Here is a 20706-nt window from a genome sequence, read left to right on the forward strand (position 1 = left end):
ATGAAATCATGTGTGTTTATGAAGTTGAATATTAAATGTATATATTTACTATTGAATGGAACAACAACAGATTTTAACTAAAAACTAGTATACATTGTATATATTCTTACGGTTGAATACGAGGTTTACCTAGATGTTAACACGACTGCCGTTCCTTTCAAACCTTCTTTTGAGTTTAACAACACACAATATAATGTTTGTTCCATTGTTCTATTAAATCGAATCCCTATATACATGTATTATTTTCAAGAGAGAAACAAAATAAGTTCGATCGACAAGTTATACTGGGATAATCACTCTCTTTTAATTTGGAGGCTGGATTGTCAACATATAATATTTGTTTTATCCATAATTACAATTATAGTCACGTGACCAGTGTCCTATATCTCCTTAAAGCTTTGACTTTTTGTAAACCAACTTTTATTCGCGGTTTGCGGCGACTAATTTTTGCGACCAAGCCTTTTTTATTTCTTACAACTGTATGGCAAATGTTGGTCCGCGGCTCTTGCTTACCTCGCAAAAATTTCTCGCACGCGAATAAAAGTTGGTTTACAGTATGTAGTTTGCTTGACGTACAACCATCACCTCCATCGTTCGATGCATGATAAATAATAAACAAAAAAGACATGGTATATGTGTTCTTTGCCACCTATCATTCCTTTGATAAATAAAAGGCAAGGGTTTCGCCTTTGAAATTTCATCTGATACAAAGTATGCTGGTTTTCTTATTCCTATAGAGAACTAATGCGCTTTTACAGGGGTCTTGACCAGGACAACCCAAACCCTTTGTAGATATCATTCGACCTAAAAACTCACGTTTTGTCATACATATTGATTGGAAGAGACATATTTGTTCAAAATGTCATCGCCGATGAATTATTCATTAAAACAACAAACTATTAAGTCTGGTCTGCTGGGATTAATATTCCGTGTGTCATGCTTTCATAAAAAGAGGTCCCGACACTTTTCTACATTAGATTGCGTGTCTGTCTGAATCTCCTTTCTAACAAAAAATGAAGAAATTAAATAAAATAAAGAACACGCATTTCATTTCAACAATTATATATTAATTAACATACATAAATGATACAAATTGAAAAATTACGCCACATTTTAAAAAACACATTACAACATATTAAAGAGAGACATTAGGGTTTCATATTGTGTTGCACCGAGGTGAGAAAAATTAAATAAAATTATCATTTTGTTACGTAATTATACATGTTGAAAACTTTTTGAAACAATACGCTTATGGTAAACCTGAGATCCAAAATTGTTGGAACATCTGAAACATTGAAAGACGAAGAAACAGTTGCACGGAATTCTAATCAAGTAATAGTTTGCTCTCATCTTGCACTGAACAGCCTGTTTCCAGGGCCTGGGTTCCATGATAGACTTGATGACAAAGCTATATAAAAGATTGCAAATCGTTCCACAAAAGACTAAGAACCTGGAATATCAAACGTTTTGACTGATTAACAATTCAGGACCGTGAAAATATTAAAGGAAACCAAACATGTAGCTTACGTGCTTCTGAGAAAAGCGATCGATACATGATAAATATTTCATACAATAAATTGATAGCATTTACATAATGTTCAATAGAGAAGTCGCGGTAAAAGGCATAATCGGGCGCGAAAAACGGACACAAGGCAAACACAATCGCTTTGTAACTGTTTCTATTGCAATAAATGAACTGCTGGTAATTAATTGCGAGTTCAGAACGTGATTTCACTGCGGCCATAAGATATTTCACAAAAGCATTCCGATAATTGACGAAGCTTTGCTCCGTTTCTGGTACAATTGTCAGTAAAAATCTTTTCTGCTGGATTTCGTGCAGCGCGGGAAAAAAAAACAGCGTTCGCGCGGGAAAATCCATCGTACGTTAGACGCGCCCTGAGATCATCTTGTTCATTGCCGTGGTTAATTTCGTCGGAGTGTGATTTGATGCTTGGGTGTAGGTTTCTGTCGCGGTCCATTATAATCTACACTCGACGTGACGTACATCGATTGTACAGAAGAGAGCGCCATGATCCGGAGTAAAGTTCTGAGAATCGTAAATGGATTTTTAAAATAAACAGTAAGTGATGCATCGCCGGTAAATATGAACCTTTGGATTTATGGTGGATATTAACAATGGTGCAGAGCAAAGAAGAAGGTAAGCTCTGTTCATGATGGATAAAATTATTTTTAGTTTATCAGGATTTGTAGTAGAAATTCACTTTAATGTAAATCAAAAACGAAATTCTAGCTATATAGCGAGATTGTAAATGTAGAGTAGTCATGAAGGTTAAAGAGAAAATGCATGTTCATCTTAAAAATCCACTTTCAAGATTTGTTTTTCAGTTACGTGTCTTGTGTCCCATTGTATAGATAAGGAGAATTGGTGCATTACCATTTCTATTTTTTTAAATAAATTTATGAATCTTCTATATATATTAAATTTTACAGTCCCTTTTACTACAATAAAGAACAATTTGAAAAGAAAAAAACCAATTCAAGAATATAACAACAATCAAATATCTACGAATACATAAAAATCGACATTTCAATATCAAATTGATTTTTAACCGTCACATTCAACAACTGTGTTGGGTAGAGTTTGATAAAGCGATCAGAGCTAACAGAGAGCTGGCTTCCAATAAACTGGTCGTAATTCTGGTAATGAACGAGAAAAGCCTTTAGGCATGTAAATTTCAACAACCCATTTGCTGTTAATTCTTGTGGCCTGTTCTTTGAAGTTCATCAAGGTATGTGAAGGGGACTGATCATTGCTGGAAAGACTGTCATTGTGATAAAATTCTACTAGCTGACAGAAATTAGTCGGGATGCATATCTGCATTTCCCTAATGGATTATTGATAATCTCCTATCGACATCGTATATCAATTGCGAGACGGGGCACCAAACAAAAAATGATGATTAATTTGTCAACAAAACGTGCAGCATTTTACATTGCTTCTTTCACAGCAACGAGCTGCCCGTAATATTACGCGTACGTCATTTTCGCGAAACAATTTGCATTCATGGTATATTGTCATGTTTCTTGTTTACATCACCGAATGAGAGCCTTGGTCACTGAAAGCGATGCATGAGATCTCGTTTCCTATTATTTTTTCTTACATAATTTCGCATATTTACCCTTTATCACTCTATTTTGCAATACCACACCGGTAATCATAGAAGTGAATTATATACATGGTACATGTATGCATGAATTTGAAATAACCATGATTTTAACAAGTTACGATCATGATGATAAAAAATAAAACCATATACACGAGGATCAAACCATGTCACAAGAAGTCGTGCTGTTTCTCTATTCTCTAATGCAACAATAGTAATAGCAAACGTATTGTCACGAAGTTAATCTTCAGAGCCGCACTCTTATTATAAAAATTCTCTTATAAGCAATAAGTATCTTCCACAGAGCGCGATCGAATGAATCGAATCATTCTTTATGAATCGAAAGTGTTGAAGGTATTTACTGTCATACGTACTGTATTTATGCTCCATGATATCATCAAACAAACGTCAATGTATTGTTATGCTGAAAAAAAAATAGCTTTTTTGACGTTTTTACAGCACCACTATAATAATGAAAACCACAATCACCAAGAATAATTTCACATCTCAACCAAGATATAGAAAAACCAAAACCAATACCAATTAAAGCTTAAAATAAAAATTCCAAAAGTATTTGTATACTGCATAGAAAAAAGGACAGATGATTGAAATTGAAGGAAACGTTAGATAATCAATATGTCATGATGATTTCACTTCAAGGAAAACGGTTGAAATAAATATTTCAAACCGAAGCCCTGAGGAGAATTCCCTTTTAAAGGTACAACCATGTACTTTTGCCGAGAAGTCACCTATCTAACGTGCACTTCTCTTCAGTAGAGAAAGCATCAATGGAAGTCGTAATGCATTTTTTTTAAAAAAAGGACTACTTTATTGGAACTATTTTCTTTACGTCGTAAAACTTGAAGCATGACCAAAAATCTGTACACTTTCTGTCTTGCTTTGACGACTTCCTCATATTTGATGCATCTGCGTTTGAATAAATTTCCATTGTTGTCAAACACCTCATGCTCCATGAAAAAAAACCCTATTGATTTTGGTAAAACAAAACCTCCATTTGTACACATAATCTTGAAATTGTGTTTTATTCTGCCATAAAATCGACGACCAATGCAAATGGATGATAAATATTTGGAAACTTGGCCTTGATGTTCACGTCCCCCTCATTGAACCTGTACTATCTATATAATTCTCTATGCATTAAATTACTAGAATTGCATCGCCATAAAACCGGTCCCTCAAGGACCACAAACCGCTGTGTTGAGGGTCAACGATACCCAATATACAATACTATCAACAGAGGCTGTAAATCTTGTTCAAGAGAGCGTCGCCTCGGGGAATCTGCATCCCTGGAACTCTTTATTACAAGCGGAGCCTAGAGATATACACAAACGCACGGATTTACAGGATTAATTTCGTTTTAGTAAATCTCATTGTAGAATTTAGTTCCTCTATACTTCGCATGAATTGCGATAGTTTCATGAATTACCATTATTTGTGAGTAAGAGAAGAATGTGTTTAGGCTATAAGATTGTCTCCGAATTGGATCCTGAGTTTAGCTATCATAAATTATGAGTAAAATAATGTTTTCTTAATTACGACTGCAGTCGTGCTTTGAAATAAGAAACGAGTATGATTTGAAATATTTACCAAAATATGGTACTAGTAGCTGCAAGTCTGTAGCTAATGGTCTGAAACATTTGGATGGACCACCTGTAAGCTACAGTGCATCCCACAGTAAAAAAAGCTGCATTTTACGGCGCACTAAAATCCGCTAGTTTTGGTCTTTATCTTATTTTCTAACACATTCTGTTCAAATATTTGATTCTTAACGATTCCCCGGACGTTTTAAGTCATATATTGTCTGCTTAACTTGCCTCTGGTATTCTATACAACCCCACCAACAGCCCAGGGTGAAGGGGTGCTGTTTGTTTACGTGTAAAATGGCGAATTTTCTAATATGAATTCTCGGGAAAATAGTATCCAAAAAATCGTATTCAAAATGTGTCCAAACAATCTTTTAACACACAAATACATGTAATAATAAAATCTAGTCTACGCCCGTACTAGTTCTATCTCTAGATTGGATTGTCTTCTCTTGATTCCAAACGCAACCGCTGTAAAACTGGCACCGTCTTTATATATATTACAAGAATAGCTAAATTGTTCTAACCATTTAAAATCTGACTGTTTTTAGGTATTTCTAAATAACTTTCCTTGAAAAGCAATGCCTCTAAATATATTGCATCGAATTTACCGATTATTTTAAGGTACTAAGTTTTGTAAACGGTATATTCATGATTGTGCTTAAATCCAAACTCTTTTAAGCAAGAAACTGCAGAAGAGATTTGACGAAAACGAACTCTAAAATATTAAATGTACGGAAACGATTTCTCAAATAATGTTGTCGACTTTGAAAATTACTCTCATTTTTTGATTTTACTTTCTAATGTTTCTAATATTCCCAGAACGGTTCAGTTTACTCTGATTCATACATTTCCAAACCGAGTAAGATATATAAGTAATCATTGAAACAAAACCGGGGAATGCTGTATAACTAAATTAAGAAAAAACGGCTCGAGTCAAGTTTTGGCGTTTGCTTTACAAATTGGCCAACTGCTGTGAAAAAAAAATGCAGCAGTTTTGATCATTTCGACACAACGTTCCCCGTAAATCACGACATTCTCCTGACGTAATTGTTGTTAATGAAACAAACCGAGGACAGAGAGCTTTATGGCTCTTTTGCGTGAAGAGAGGAATTATGGGAACTTCCACCACGCAGACACGGGTAATTGGCGTCTTCTGTATCTGCTGCCACTTTTGTCTTAGCGTGCTATTCTTCTAGGAAGGCAAAATGAAATTATCCGTTTTGTCCTGTAAACGTAATTTTTAATCACCATGGGAACGAATTTGTCGGACTATATTTATATTTTATTGACTTTTATTATCGTTGTGATGAATGTCCTGAATGTTCGTCATTTTGCATAATGCATGTTAATGCAGGTTAACTTCATGGTTTTTGTAGGTCACAGTAGCCTGCTTTTTTTCAGTTATATTTTCCCCCTAACCTGATCTACGAGTATTCGCGAATAAAGAATAGGAGTCAAGATGTTTTTTAACGTCATAAACTATCATATTTTTGTAAGGTTTAAAATTTAGAAATATGAGCATTCCGTTTTGTCTTTTGAATAACATATTAGAGTATATTAGTATTTTCGTAATAAAGAATATCCCAATTAAACGGCGGTTGAATATCTCATGTTACGAAAGATTACAAATGGCTATATAGTCTTGTATGTCAGAGAGAGAGAGAGAGAGAGAGAGAGAGAGAGAGAGAGAGAGAGAGAGAGAGAGAGAGAGAGTTCTGACTGAATGTGAGAAGTTCAGTTTAGTTCCTGTCATCAGGAAACATCAAAGGAACTCATTTATTTCCGATTGTTTGAGACCTAATCAACAGAACAACATGCATGTATTATTTTGTCTAAATAAGTAATGCCAAGCTTCCTCGAAATACATTGTCTAGGAAAATAAACTGTCCAGTTTTTTCCCTTATCGATTTGAGTTTTGAGCCCTCACTTGTGTTCTTTTCGTCTTGTGGTTCGAGTAGGATCGCCAGGTCATCAATTTGTTTGATAATTAGGAAGACACGAAACATAGATTTGATCTAGAAAGACTTTATTGGACTTTCTTTCCCAAGTGCTGCACGTTGATTTGTAGAAGAATCTAGGGATCAATGTTGGAATACGGAAATGTGAATAATATGTCTGTAGTCTAAGAAGTCTTAATCCTTATTTTTTATCTACTTATTTTTTTTTAAAGTAAAGATTATTAAAATATCATTCCTGATCTAAATCTAATTAATGATTGATGTTTTCTAAATAAAAAGGCAAAGCGACAGACTGGTTTTCTGTCAAAATATATCAAGACATTTTCAGTTCTCCGTCTTTCTTCTTCGGTAAACGAAAGAAACTTATAAGTAAAAGAAAAAAAATAATTTAACTCCACACTTTTTCAGTCATACAAACGTGGGAGGCGGACTGCTCATTAAAACAACAGTTTGTTAATCGCAATTTTTATTAGCCCATACCTACAACCAAAGCTGTCTCTTAGTACAGGTAATAGAGAACATTTTTGTTTACTTAAGATTTTTTTTTTCAAATTTGGTAATTTCCAGATTTGAAAAAAAGTTAGAAAAATTGAGATCGACGTATGCAGTTTTTTTTATACTCAATAATTGTCTTTGAGAGGGCTGGACAGACTTGACCATTTTTAGACTATATATATTCATCTTCTTAAGAGGGAAGTCTATAGATCTTTAAAAAGATATTGGAAAGTCTTCAAATTTAAAGTTTAGGTATATGAAATGATTGCCAATGATGCGATGGGCAATTCCAAACAGTAATTTTACTTTTACCTTACCTAATGATTTATAGCTCAATAATCAATGTCTAAAAATTAATGAAAATCTGATGACATATGTTGACCATCTAGACTCCTTATATAGTAGTCATGAATGGCAAAAATATTGCGTATAATACTTAGTATTTCGGAGATGGGTACGGCTGAATATCCTAACTAATTAATTATAGTTGCTGCTTCATATCCGGAGAGAAGTGAGATTCAATCAGGATCATGTGATAACGTCCTTTTTCTTTTTGAGAAGGAGACTCTCTCAAGCAGCGTTGTTTCGATACTTGTGTCCAGCTTGGAATTCCTGATTATAAGTGAAGAAAGTCTGCGAGTAGGACTTTTCTATTTAAGGTGGAATGGGAAACCTGTCGATATTAATTAATGTGGATATAAAATGCATTGAAATAAAAAAAACTCTCACTGATTTAGAATTTTTTATTTCTATAATACTTGACAAAAATGTGGTTTAAAAGTTTTGGAGAGGTAAAAATATAAAAGCCACATTGGGATTCGAACTCGTGACTTACAGATTCGTAGTTAAAGCTCTAACCCAGAGCGGTACGATGTTAGGTAACACTTTCAGAAAAGAAAACATAAAACATTACTTTATTTTATTGTTTATCTCGATTTGAAGTATGTCACAATTTGGAGATGTCCAATACCACCTAAAGGATTTTTGTAAGGATACAACATCTAGTTACATTAAAATTTCAAAGTCAATATGTCAATGATAAAAGGTGAGAACTTGTTGGATATTTACTAGAGCTTACCCCGCCTTGAAGTATTTAAAAATGCTTTCTGCTTTAAGGTTGTTTGGGAAACTTTGATATTGTGACGTACTTCCTATCAAAACGATAATAAAAAAATCAAGTATGATTTAATTTTTTTCTAAGTCATTAGTTATGAGTTCAAACCCCACAGGAGCTTTTAAACATGTACATGTACATTTTTAAAAACATGTTTTAGTCAAATATTTGAAAATTCTTAACCGGTGTGTAAATTAAGTTTTTTTTTAATCCGCATTAATATCGACAGGTGTCCCATACAAGCAAAATAGATGGTCTACCTCCCAATCGTCTGAACGTAAACCAAGTACGTGAACTGTTCCGTTATTCGGTATGATGGGGATAAGTAATTGTAGCGAAAGTAATTGGCGACAATTTATTGCCAAGGCCGCAACAGCAACCACATACAATCACCATTTATCTGTGATTTATGAAATTAATTTTCACGCATCAATTAATGAACGATTCTTTATCAAGTTCATATTTCACTCCACATTCCATCGTTTAGATGTCACGGAAACCGATGTGCATTCTTCACACGTTATCCTTATGATTTGAGACTAGCTATAAGGTATCGACTATCTTTTAAAGCAATTGTTTCTCTCAAGAGAAAATAACATGCAAATAAGTCTTCCAAGAAAAAAAAAAACTGCTGCGCCATATTGCAATATTGTAAAGTAAACTGTTATACATCTGAGTGATTTATCATTTTTATGGAAGTCTAATGAGGGAAACTATCGGATTTTGTCAGTTGTATCCTGAATAATATTTCAATCAATTGATTTTTTTTCAGCGGACGCCGTATTTATATCATATCACGTGGTTTTGGTTTCCATTCTCTTCGTAGTTCGACATGGATATATATGTCTTAATGCATTGAAATCATTTATTTAGTCTCTGTAATGATTATCAAATAGGATACACTGGAAATGCACTTCAGCTAAAACTTAATTAATGTCAGGGTTTGTTTACTATTTTGTTTATTTCTACATTGTAAATAATTCATCTGAGCCGCCATCTTTTAATTATCACTGAATGACGGTAGGTTGAAAAATACAGCGTTATATCTGTTAGCAAAACTTATAAACATATGGACAACGTGCCAAAGTACATGGTCTTGATCACCTGACAATTTTTGTTTCTCGCATCTTATATTGTAAGCTTCCTTCCCTGAACCTACGTATAATCTTCAACACATAAACGCACAAAAAATCCTTTTGTCGAAAGATTTTCGGAGAAAGAAACAAATAAGGGCACTTTGCCCTTGATCTATGTTTTTTTGCGAATCATTCGATTGATATAATAGTTTAAAACGTAAGCATAATGGAGAACATGGATGGGCAATATGAAATAGTCCAAGTTTTGATCTTCAAGCAAGATTTGTAACAATTTGAGCATGAGAAACATTAAATGAAGCACATATCATTTAATTCCACGTTTTTAGAACCTATTCTGTGATCTCTTAAATACTATACATGAACTTATACAAACTCAAATGAAAAAAGACCCGTAAGTAACAGGACGATGTTAATCCGTTTATATGCATGCTAGAACATCCGTATTAAGCAATCGATCTGCGTCAATGAAACGTTTGAAGCCCTAAGGGAAAAGTACAATGAAACTTTTAATAATCTTTTGTAAAGACTGAGCGATGACTTCGTACAAAGATAAGACCGCCAGACTTTCCCTCGTACATCAGTCTCGGTCTGCTATCAGCCGAATTTATTGCCATCTTTAATTGTTCCGTCATTTGTTTTAATTCGCTTTGCAGTGCTCGTTTATTAAAGGTTACGCATTGCAGGAAGCGGGTATACTCTATATGACGTACATGTAAATTGTATCTTCCCCGAATGACCAGAAAGGCGCGGTCTCCAAGCGAATGCTTCAGTTTTATAATGTCCTCCTCGACAGCAACTATTTCCCTCGGCTTTGCCTCAGGGGAAGTTCTTGTTTTGTAAGACGTTTATTCAAAACCGTTTAAAAATGTCTTTATCATTTCTAACTCGACAACGTAAAGTAATATTCTGCTCAACATTATCAAAATCCATATGCATGCTCATTTCATTTGTATAAGAAAACGGCATTGCGCAAAGGAAACAAAAGAGAAAATTACAGAATATCAAACTTTGGTCACAAGCAGAATTTGTATTAAGAAATAGAATGAATGTTATCTAATTTTTAAATTGTTCAGTATTTACACATTATACTATTTCTTTTAAAACATATAGTCCTTAGACATTATTTTCCAGTTTACTATAAAATGTAGATATACATTTACCAGTCATGTATTTGTTTTTGTATAATATATAACAATCACGGAGTATATATTTTTATAGCAATACTATGGAATATCATGTTTATCTAAAGCACTTTTCTATGCCATCATAGATTGGAGAGCTAGAATATTAAATCTAAATAAAACGTTCAATGTCCCTGACAACTATCCAACAACCATCAACCAAGGCATGATTAATATATGTCCAGTCTCAGTTTTCAAGTTACTCGAGGCTCAATGGTTTTTTTTTCTTGTTTACCACACATGCATACACTATAATTATATATTATGTCAGTTGCATCGAATTCAAAATAGGTTAGCGGTAGAATGGAACTAACAGGTATCGAACACAAGAGTCTTCATATGAGCTACTTAAGTGACAGTTAGTTGTGAAGAATAGAAAGACCATTCGTAATATAGGGCCATAAACCGCGATGGAATGTTGGATTATTAATAATAATCTTACAGCGAAATGTCCTTGAATTTTTTTCCGACAGAATTGCGATCGTGAACGTGATTAGGGGTTGATAAATCAACGGAAGCTTCACGGAAGAGAGAAACAAATGTCGTACCCAATCAATTACTTTCTCTGTATCATTGAGTGTGATAAAACGCGAAAATATATTGGACCATTGACAGCTATTTCGTAATACTACGCGGATGATGCGTACGTTTTTTTAAAAAATAATTTCCATGTCCTATTTTGCCATTTTGATCGATGTAGTTAACGTAGCGTACACATCCCAATAAACTCTAGTATATGGCTGCAGTGGAGACATAAACAAGAAAACAATTAACACGCCGAATCTTACTGAATAAAGCACAAGAGAGGTTGATCTGAGATAAAAGTAACTTCCGCGCACCGTCAACAGATTCAAAGCACAACGCTTGGAATGTAAGTCCTTTTGTGAGCCACTAGGGAATTCTGGGTATATGAAGCAGACGGCAGTCTGTGACAGTGATGACTAGCGATTAACACTCGTCTGGTCCAGTCGATAGAGAAAGTGGTAATCTGATCGCACTGCGCATGTCACTGACCGCTTTTAGTGTGATTGTCTTATACAACCCAATACATTGATTGTTTTTTACGGCATCACATTGTATGTAATTGCTATTTTCGAGGTGAATACAAAATGCAGATTATATCATTCACGGTGAAGATAATTGACTTCTTCTATACGATGAGCAAAATGATGTACCACACAGGGATAAAGATGACATATGGTTACTAATTGAAGAAAATATAATTTGTATTGAATCTGAGAACGATAAAGGTATTGATAAAAAAGTATCGTTGCATGATCTCTATCACCAATGGCGATGCCTTTTTCCAGAAGCTTTGATACTGAACACTGCCAAAATTAGGAGCTTAGATAAGAGGTCTCGCCTCAACTTATGAAGTCAAAATTGATAGATTTCCATCAAATATCATAAATCCTTGTAATAAACTTCCAGCAGATTTTACTATTTTTGCTAATGAGAATTTTTAAAGTTGTTTTAAGGCTCAAATGTTATGAAACTTTATTCATACTCAAACTCTTACTCCACTCTCCGAGCGTGTGACCCATTCCAAAAACCGAGCTTTTAAAAGTTTTTGATAACGTGTTACTGCTGATCATGAGTATATATTGGTTCAATTTGGAGTACACCCTGAAAATCTCTGAAAATTCGCCATTTTGTTCTAAGCCGGAAGATAAGTATGAAATTGAAGAAAGGTTTCATAATATCGGAAACCTGAGTACGAGCACAGTTCATCTTTGAAGCACGGATACGATCCGGAGTATGTCTATGTACTTCAGGATTCTTGACACCCCATGACTTCTACTTTTTATGACTTCGACACAACGTGGCGTTTTAAACCCTTTATGAAACAGCTTATATCGCCATATGTTGGTGCCTATAGATCTCTGTAGCTCAATAGGTGAGGCTACAAATGAAAGATAAAACAATAAATTGCACACTAAAAGCAACATCCATCTATCATAATTTAAACACTCCAGAAATCGCCCAGTCCTATATTAATATATAGCACGTTTGATGATGCTTAACGATATGAATTTTCTCTTTAGGGTTTCCTGTGCGGTACATCGTTGCCATAGTAACGTCAGGAATCGCCGTGATCGTCACAGTGATTGTGTACATGACATGGCTGTACTGCAAGCGGAAGCGACACCGATTCCAGTGGTACGAGAGTTCGGACGAGGAGTGTTCGCCAAACGCCATTCATCCTGGCTCCCACATGAAAATCTCCCAAAGCACGCCGGAACTAAACAAACACTTCATGGAAGAGGACGAGGGAGTCGGGAAGAAGGGGATTTTCCGACTAACTAACGTCAGACAGTCTACCCTTCCAACAGTTTCACAGCGCCATGAACTGTTCAAACGTCAGTTGTCGCACAAACTGGATCTCTCTAACATAGAATTTCAAGTCCATAGCGTTAAGCATAAAGAACAGCCTAATTTAGGGGTAATCAAACCAGAGCTATACAAACAGGTTTCAATAGACAGTGTCAAAAGTGAGCACTGCATCTGTGGAAAACTCTTTTTTACTCTCTCATACACACATGGCTCCGAGAGCCTCGTTGTCAATGTTCTACGGTGCGAAGATCTTCCCGCCAAAGATTTTTCGGGAACGTCTGATCCTTACGTCAAAATTTATCTTTTACCTGATAGGAAACACAAGTGTCAGACAAAAGTTCATCGAAAAACACTATCTCCCGAGTTCAATGAAAAATTTGCCTTTTCTGTTCCATATAAAGAGCTAACTTCACGTGTGCTGCAGTTTAATATTTACGATTTTGATCGTTTTTCCCGCCACGATCTTATAGGAACAGTTGTTATAAAGGACATCTTGTGTGAAGGAAGTTTAGCCAATGAGACGTTCTTTGTTCGAGATGTGATGAGTGCTAACCAGGTAAGATGTCAGCAAGAAACAAGAAACAAGAATTTAAGTTGACTCACATCACGTGGGTAAAAGCCGCACAATCAACAAAGAATTAGTACTATGTAGAGATTTCAGTGACTGCTATATATGCTAAAATTTCACTTCTATAAAATCTGAAAAAACGAACAATTCTGACATACAAGTATGGCAAAAACCTTATATGTCCCGATGTGAAAATAAAAAACCTTTGGAAGCTTGAGGGATAAGATATGAAAGAGACATAACACATAAAAGATAAAACTTGTCAATGATGCTTTAAAATAAAATTAGGATTGGTTCTATAATAATAAGTATCATGGGTCCAGTTCTTGCGTTAAACTCAAAACCGTCGGCAGACTTATCTGAAATTCTCTAACTTTATTGTTGTCGGCCAATTTCGTCTTTTAATACAACCAAATTGCAACTGCAACAATTGGTTGATTGGTCTCAAACTGAATTCTTTAAACCACCCAGGAAGTAAATAATGACTGATTTGTTCGTTCTACCGGGTCATCTTTAAAGTCTGTGTTAACGTTTGTATACTTAATTGTTAACCCTGTCAAAAAAATCTGGCGAAAAGTAATTTCAACACATGCTAGTAAGATCCAGCTGCGTTGCTTAATGACTCAAAGATCGTTACTCTCGAACGCCTACTCCACCCCTTCTTAAAGCAAAATGACTTTATTTCACTAAGTTCTCTTACAATGGGAAGTACATTGTACACGAGCAAAACGGATATTTGCTGCCTGACCATAATCTTTCGTCAAGTAATTAGGGTTGTATCGATCTCTATTACAAAAACCTCACTACAAAAAGCTGATATAAAAGAACACCAATATACTAGACTAAGTTTTCTTTCAAGTACACAACACCTCTCATTTGATTAAGCTAAACCTTAAGTGTTATGTTGAAAAAAAAAATTCATCTTAAAAATTCGGTCAGATTTGGAATGACGGTTTATTTAGAAAGTCGGATGAAACCGAGTTCATCGCTCTTTTCCCAGTGATAAGAAATCAGTACAACCCGAGTTCACCAGCCCGAGGGGAACACAGATGCAAACCATTTTTTACTAAGCACGGATAAATTGGGTAATCCTTTCTATTCAGAGCGACAATTTAACTCCAATATCAATGACAGTTGAATGCGACATTGTTCTATATACTTATCTGCCATCCGTATCATAGACAGCAAAACTGCTACGTGAGGAAACAGAACGTCGGGCGTCCGTTTTCGGAATTAATTCAATATGTGTACAATTATCCCAATCAAGATATCCCTATAACCATTCCCACGGTGGTTTGATGGCATTATATGCAGTGGTACATTATCCATACCGCAGTCCTATAATCGGTCAATTTTGCATGAATTGACCACGGACTGTCTCCAGTTCACTTTTCAGTGTCTAGAATAGAATAAACGACATGCTCTACGGTCGTCCCCAACGTTGCTTTAACTAAGAACCAATATATACACTGTGTTTTGAGGGTTTACTATCACATTGCAAAAATTCGAGTAATCTTAAAATTCATGATGAGGGGTGCGTCTTTTTACCCCAGTGAACCCCAATGATACCCCAATGAACCCCAATGATACCCCAATGATACCCCAATGAACCCCAATGATACCCCAATGAACTTTGAAATACCGAAATGATACTAAGTATGTTCATAATTGGGTGATGAGTATCATATTCGTACATCAAATTATCTAAGTTAGGAGAAACTATTTTGTTTTTCAAAAAAAGGGGGTGGGGGTATTATTTGGATGATATGCATTCACTTTCACGGTAAAAGAATGAACCTTTAGATTGATCATCAATGTTGTAACGTGAGGGTACCTCGAAATTTACAAGAAAATAGAAGAACAAGGCATAGTGGATTATGAAGATTCTGTCTTCAATATTGTATTTTAAACTGTTGCATCAGTTTGAAAATTAAAAAAGTAGAAACCAACTTTTCTAGAAGATTTTTATTGTATTCTTTGCCCATGCTTTTAAAATGCGCCAATAACTTACCAGGTGCAAAATGTTTATAAACGCAAAATTAAAACAAAAGGAACAACCTATCATGGGAATCCGATAACCAAAAACAGTGTAGTATAGTGCACTGCGGTCTATACTGCGCTCTGCCATGTCATAAATTCACTTTAAGGCTACAAAAAGTTATAAATCCATTGAGCAAAATATTCTTTCCACAAAACAAATACCGGTATCATTTAAAAAAGATTCAATTTTAATTATACTAGAAATCCTATGTACAGTTTTAAGCACAGTTATGGATGTGACAATTTTTGATATACAACTACTTGCAGAATAGAATGCCAAACTGACAGTTTTGCGACCGCTTTAAATGCAATTTTGAATAAATCTATATCAAATAATAAACCAAATTATATAGACCATTGCCTGTTGAGTATATAAACATTTTTTGTTCATAGAGTGTCTCACCTGATCTTAAGCTTTTGATATTCAGAACATAAATTAAACTCAAAAGGAAAAATAATTGTCCTACAGGGATAATTGGAAATCCTGTTATATTTTCTTAAAGTCCCACATGGATATTTTTTCCTTGAGGAATAAATTATTTCCTACAGGATTTTAATTCAGTAGTTTTAGCAAAGTAATATTTTCTATACTATGAAAGTTTGCTAAAATCCTATCAAATGTAAGATTCCTTAGCGTTCTTTTATTACTGTTGAAATCCTAAATATTCTAGAGAAAAATTATTTTCCCAATAAGACTAATATTTTTTTAAAGGTAAACATCTCACCAGACAATACCCTAAGTGCTTATAAACATTTTTTATATTAACAATATTAGGTCTATCATATGACACATTTTAAGTTTTTGATGTAACTATGCTCCTTAGGCTTGTGCAGAAATGCAATATTGACACTGGCACTTAAAGTTTTTCGACATAGTGTTATATTCCTGAAAACGAAGAGAGTTGACTTTTAAACAATTTTTTTTTTTTTATTCAAACTTTCATGTACAAGTTATTCACATCATCTTATATATTTAGTTTTACAGTGCCTACAAAATTTTTGATAAAAAAAATAGTCTCATTAAAAATGATCGTTTCTTACTGATCCCATTTAAACGTTTTAAGCGTTACACACCTTGTTCTCGAGGTTCTTTCAAAATTATCAAATGACCATAATCAAATACACAAATTTTGTTTTTATTGTCCACAGGAAAAGTTTGACCTTGGGGAGTTGATGCTGTCCCTCTGTTACCTACCCACTGCTGGGCGCCTTACCCTTACCGTTGTCAAGGCTCGTAATCTTAAAGCCATGGACATCACAGGTGCTTCAGGTAAAGTATGAATGGCGTCATATTGTATCTAAATGTGAAGCTAAAAGCAGCTTGGTCTTATAGAGGAACTGCAATTTTGTGACGTTAAATCTTAAGCACGTAACCGACAATGGACTAAACCGATCAAACTACGTCAATGCAATGCTAGTGGGCGATCTAAATGAAACCTTATTTTAAAAAAATCTTCTAAAGCTTAAAGAAATGCGCTGCTATCAATGTAATGGAAAGCTTTTCAAGTTTCCTATTTTAACCATGCAACATTTTAACCGACATTGTGATAGTCTGTTGGAAGTCTCCTTTTACGTCGCTGATTTTCAAGTAGGGTTTTACAAAGGATTTTATGTTGATTAAAAAATCCATTTAATTTTGGAAAATTCGTATGAATACATAATTGTGTTTGACATGTAAACAATTATAAAAGTACAATGTATAACATTTCAGATTGGTCAATAAGCATTTTGGAAATGAGGAACTTTTGGATTGAGTTAGAATATGTAATGACTAATGGTCTTAGAAAATATGAAAATTCAATAAAGCAAATGATTTTTTAATAATAAGGCAAAACATTTGTGTCATTGTTACGAACGTATAGACAAGTTTTGGTCAATTAGCATTTGGGAAATAAGAACCACTATGGTTTAACGTTGAACATTTAATAAATGTCATGAATTATGAATTGTTCTACATGTACTTGAAAGATTATAACATAAGTCGAGCATTGTCAGCAACGTGTGAAAGCTAAAAAACATGATATATTTTTTTTCAGATCCGTATGTAAAGGTTTCATTGATGTGTGAAGGAAAGCGAATAAAGAAGAGAAAGACATCAGTCAAGAAAAACACGTTGAATCCAGTCTATAACGAGGCTCTGGTCTTTGACGTTCCTCAAGAAAATGTCGATGACGTATATCTTGTAGTCAAAGTAATTGATTACGACAGGTGAGTGGATCAAGACCGTGCCTTGATGTAAGGATGAGGAAAATATAATACAAACAAGTAATAACGTTCAATTCTATGGCTAATATTTCTAATTTTGCGTATCTTGATTCTATTATGAAAGTATCGAAGGCGTCAACATGATTAAATAGTGGTACATTATATAAATAATGCCTGTTTGGGAGGGTAACTGTTGAAATTGATACCCAGAGACAACTATTGTCAACCGACGCAAAGCGGAAGTTGACAATGGTTTTCAAGGGGTGTCAATTTCAACAGTTACCCTCCCAAACAGGCACTATTTGTTTTTTTATACTGAATGTCTTCATTTTAAAGAAAATTTTGCTGCTTTTATATAGAAATGAAGTGATAATACGATGAACCGTACGCGCATAATTTTGGCGCATGTAACAATTCGTTGTGTTACCCGTTGCCAAGTGTGTTGCTAACGCTGAGGGTAATAGAACGGATTACCAAATATGTCTAAACCAATCAGATTTCAGTTTTTAACATGAAAGTATAATAATATATAAATAATGCCTGTTTGGGAGGGTAACAGTTGAAATTGACACCCCGAGGAAACCATTGTCAACCGACGCGAAGCGGAGGTTGACAATGGTTTTCGAGGGGTGTCATTTTCAACTGTTATCCTCCCAAACAGGCACTATTTATTTTATTATACTGAATGTCTTAATTTAAGAGAATTTTTTACTGCTTTACGCGAATTCTACGGCGAACCGTACGCACATAATTTACGCGCATGACTGTAACAATTCGTTGTGTTACCCGTTGCTAAGTGTGTTGCTAACGCTGAGGGTAATAAAACGGATTTTAACATGAAAGTATAATAAAATATAATAACACACCAAAATAGTTCAATTTGTGGAATAAAAAGTCGTTTGTTATTCTAACTGATAAGTCATACGACCGATCTTAGAATTTTTTCAAAAGTGGAAATAGAAAAGAAAAAAATACATGTAACGTCATGGACTTACATAAGTAGTATTCTGAAGTATATATGAAATCATAGATTGATGATATAACATAATATGAGAGAGAGAGAGAGAGAGAGAGAGAGAGAGAGAGAGAGAGAGAGATGTTCCCATAAATTAAATATCTAAAGGGATGTACAGAGCAGTTTGTCTATCAAAGCTCAAATTCACGTTGTCAGACAAAAAAAATGACAATTTAAAGTTTATTTATAAAAAAGTATATCCAGTAGAGAAAAAACGGTAAACCTAGTAATTAAAATTTCCTATCGGAAAGTAAATTGAAATTTAAATTCCGACAAGATCACAACAAAAATCAACTAGGATTTGAAAATCCGCTATGGAAAATTTAAAATGAAAAACTAATAATGAACGGATAACAACTTTTTTGACCTTTAGTCATGCGTAAAATAATAGACTGATGCAAAAGTGCCACTTTTTCAATATTACACTAGCATTTATAAATTATATCACAGTGTGTTTCATTATCTGTTGTTGGATCTTGCTTGTATAAAGTATTTATTTCACCTCGAGTCTATGTCGTTTCACATCTGTCTAAAACAACCCACATAGCTATGGACAAATATTATGAATTTGGTTTACAGAATAGGAAGCAACGAGGTGATGGGCTGCTGTGCTCTAGGTCCAAAACACGTCGGTTTGGGTAGAGACCATTGGTTCGAGATGCTGGAAAACCCGCGAAAACCCGTGGCTCAGTGGTACACTTTACAGGAGCACGTTCCTTTCTGTACAAACGAGAGCACTATGGGTAAATGTCGACTGAACTGCCAGGGTCAGTCCCGGCAATCCACGGTGGACTCCAGCGAGGGAAGCCTATATGGGTAAAGAAACACTGTAGAAAGCTCCATCCACAAATGGACACGTTGCTGCCCAGCGAGCTAAAACGATTGGACAAAAGTTTTGTTCAGAATAATGAATGACATTTGATAACAACTGTATATGAACCTACACAATCATGCCGTTTTTAATTTAAAATTATTAAATGATGTTTTCCGTATTTAAAGCAATATGCTGTCGGTGCATGCAAGTTTATGTTGGCATTCTAAGAATCTAGAGAAAACTATATTTATAATGTAAATAATGTACATGTATGGTCTTATATGTATGCATCTTATTTATTACTGAATTTTCTCAAATCATGCTCATGGTATATAAGTTATAGTTGTTAATATGCATTATATTTTTATATTTCTATTCCCGTGTGTGTATATATGTATATCCTTTATCATATTTATTGTTGGAATCAATGTTTTACATCTGTGATTTGAAGAAAAACATATTGCTTATTTTTTATGATTTGTTAATATGTTATTGTTGTAATGGAAATATTTAAAAAGAAAAATATGGTAAAAAATAATTAAGTAATTTAGTATGTTGAGTCTATTTTCCTGACCATTATGTCACAAGATGACAAAGATGGTGTATTTGTTAAAAAGAAAAAAAAATGAATAGAAAAAGACGTCAAAGTGGTTTCTAAAGCTCTTGTTGTCTCGTGAGTTGTGAATTGTTAATCAATGTATTCGATACAATTTGTTATTTTGTGGTCATGATGGTTTGACCCAATAATTATTATTGCATTACAAGGCATCTTCTATTTTCATTCATACGTGTTTTGATCTTAAAGTATGATATACGGTTTGTGTGAATGTGAATAAAGTCTTATTATGATAATCTGAAATAATTCTTGTTAATACAATTCTTAGAATCGCTAATTTAACTAGAGTCCGTCCGTTTTGTACCTAAATACAAATTCGTACACATTAGCAAAACAGGATGAGTAAATTAAGATCAAAAATAAAGGATAAAGGATTGAAGGAAAGACAAATACATGTAAGATTTTTTAAAAACAAATATATTGGTTGTATTAAATGTGATATAAAGTTAACAAGTTTGGGAGAGCTAAAGATGCAGAAAAATATTCCAATTTGCACATTCTTGCTTGAATAACACTTCATTAAAGAAACATCCATTG

The 20706-nt window shown here is 34.3% G+C and overlaps 1 protein-coding gene across 1 annotated transcript; it reads left to right on the forward strand.

Annotated features, from left to right (window-relative positions):
• The first annotated feature begins 1589 nt into the window (after window positions 1-1589).
• Window positions 1590-20415, forward strand: LOC105318275 (synaptotagmin-9). The gene is made up of 5 exons (XM_034476648.2): window positions 1590-2158; window positions 12623-13467; window positions 16669-16789; window positions 17556-17727; window positions 19319-20415. The coding sequence occupies exons 1-5, from the start codon at window positions 2137-2139 to the stop codon at window positions 19557-19559; spliced, it is 1401 nt and encodes a 466-aa protein (XP_034332539.1). The 5' UTR covers window positions 1590-2136; the 3' UTR covers window positions 19560-20415.
• Window positions 20416-20706: the final 291 nt, after the last annotated feature.

This window comes from Magallana gigas, chromosome 9, assembly GCF_963853765.1.
Source record: "Magallana gigas chromosome 9, xbMagGiga1.1, whole genome shotgun sequence".
NCBI lineage: Eukaryota > Metazoa > Mollusca > Bivalvia > Ostreida > Ostreidae > Magallana > Magallana gigas.

Excerpts from the sequence above, each read along its gene's own strand:
- LOC105318275 (XM_034476648.2), top strand. The coding sequence starts at position 2,137 with ATGGTGCAGAGCAAAGAAGAAG. Across the intron at positions 16,790-17,555 it reads GGACATCACAGGTGCTTCAG|ATCCGTATGTAAAGGTTTCA; the intron begins GTAAAGTATGAA and ends ATTTTTTTTCAG. Across the intron at positions 17,728-19,318 it reads AAAGTAATTGATTACGACAG|AATAGGAAGCAACGAGGTGA; the intron begins GTGAGTGGATCA and ends TTTGGTTTACAG.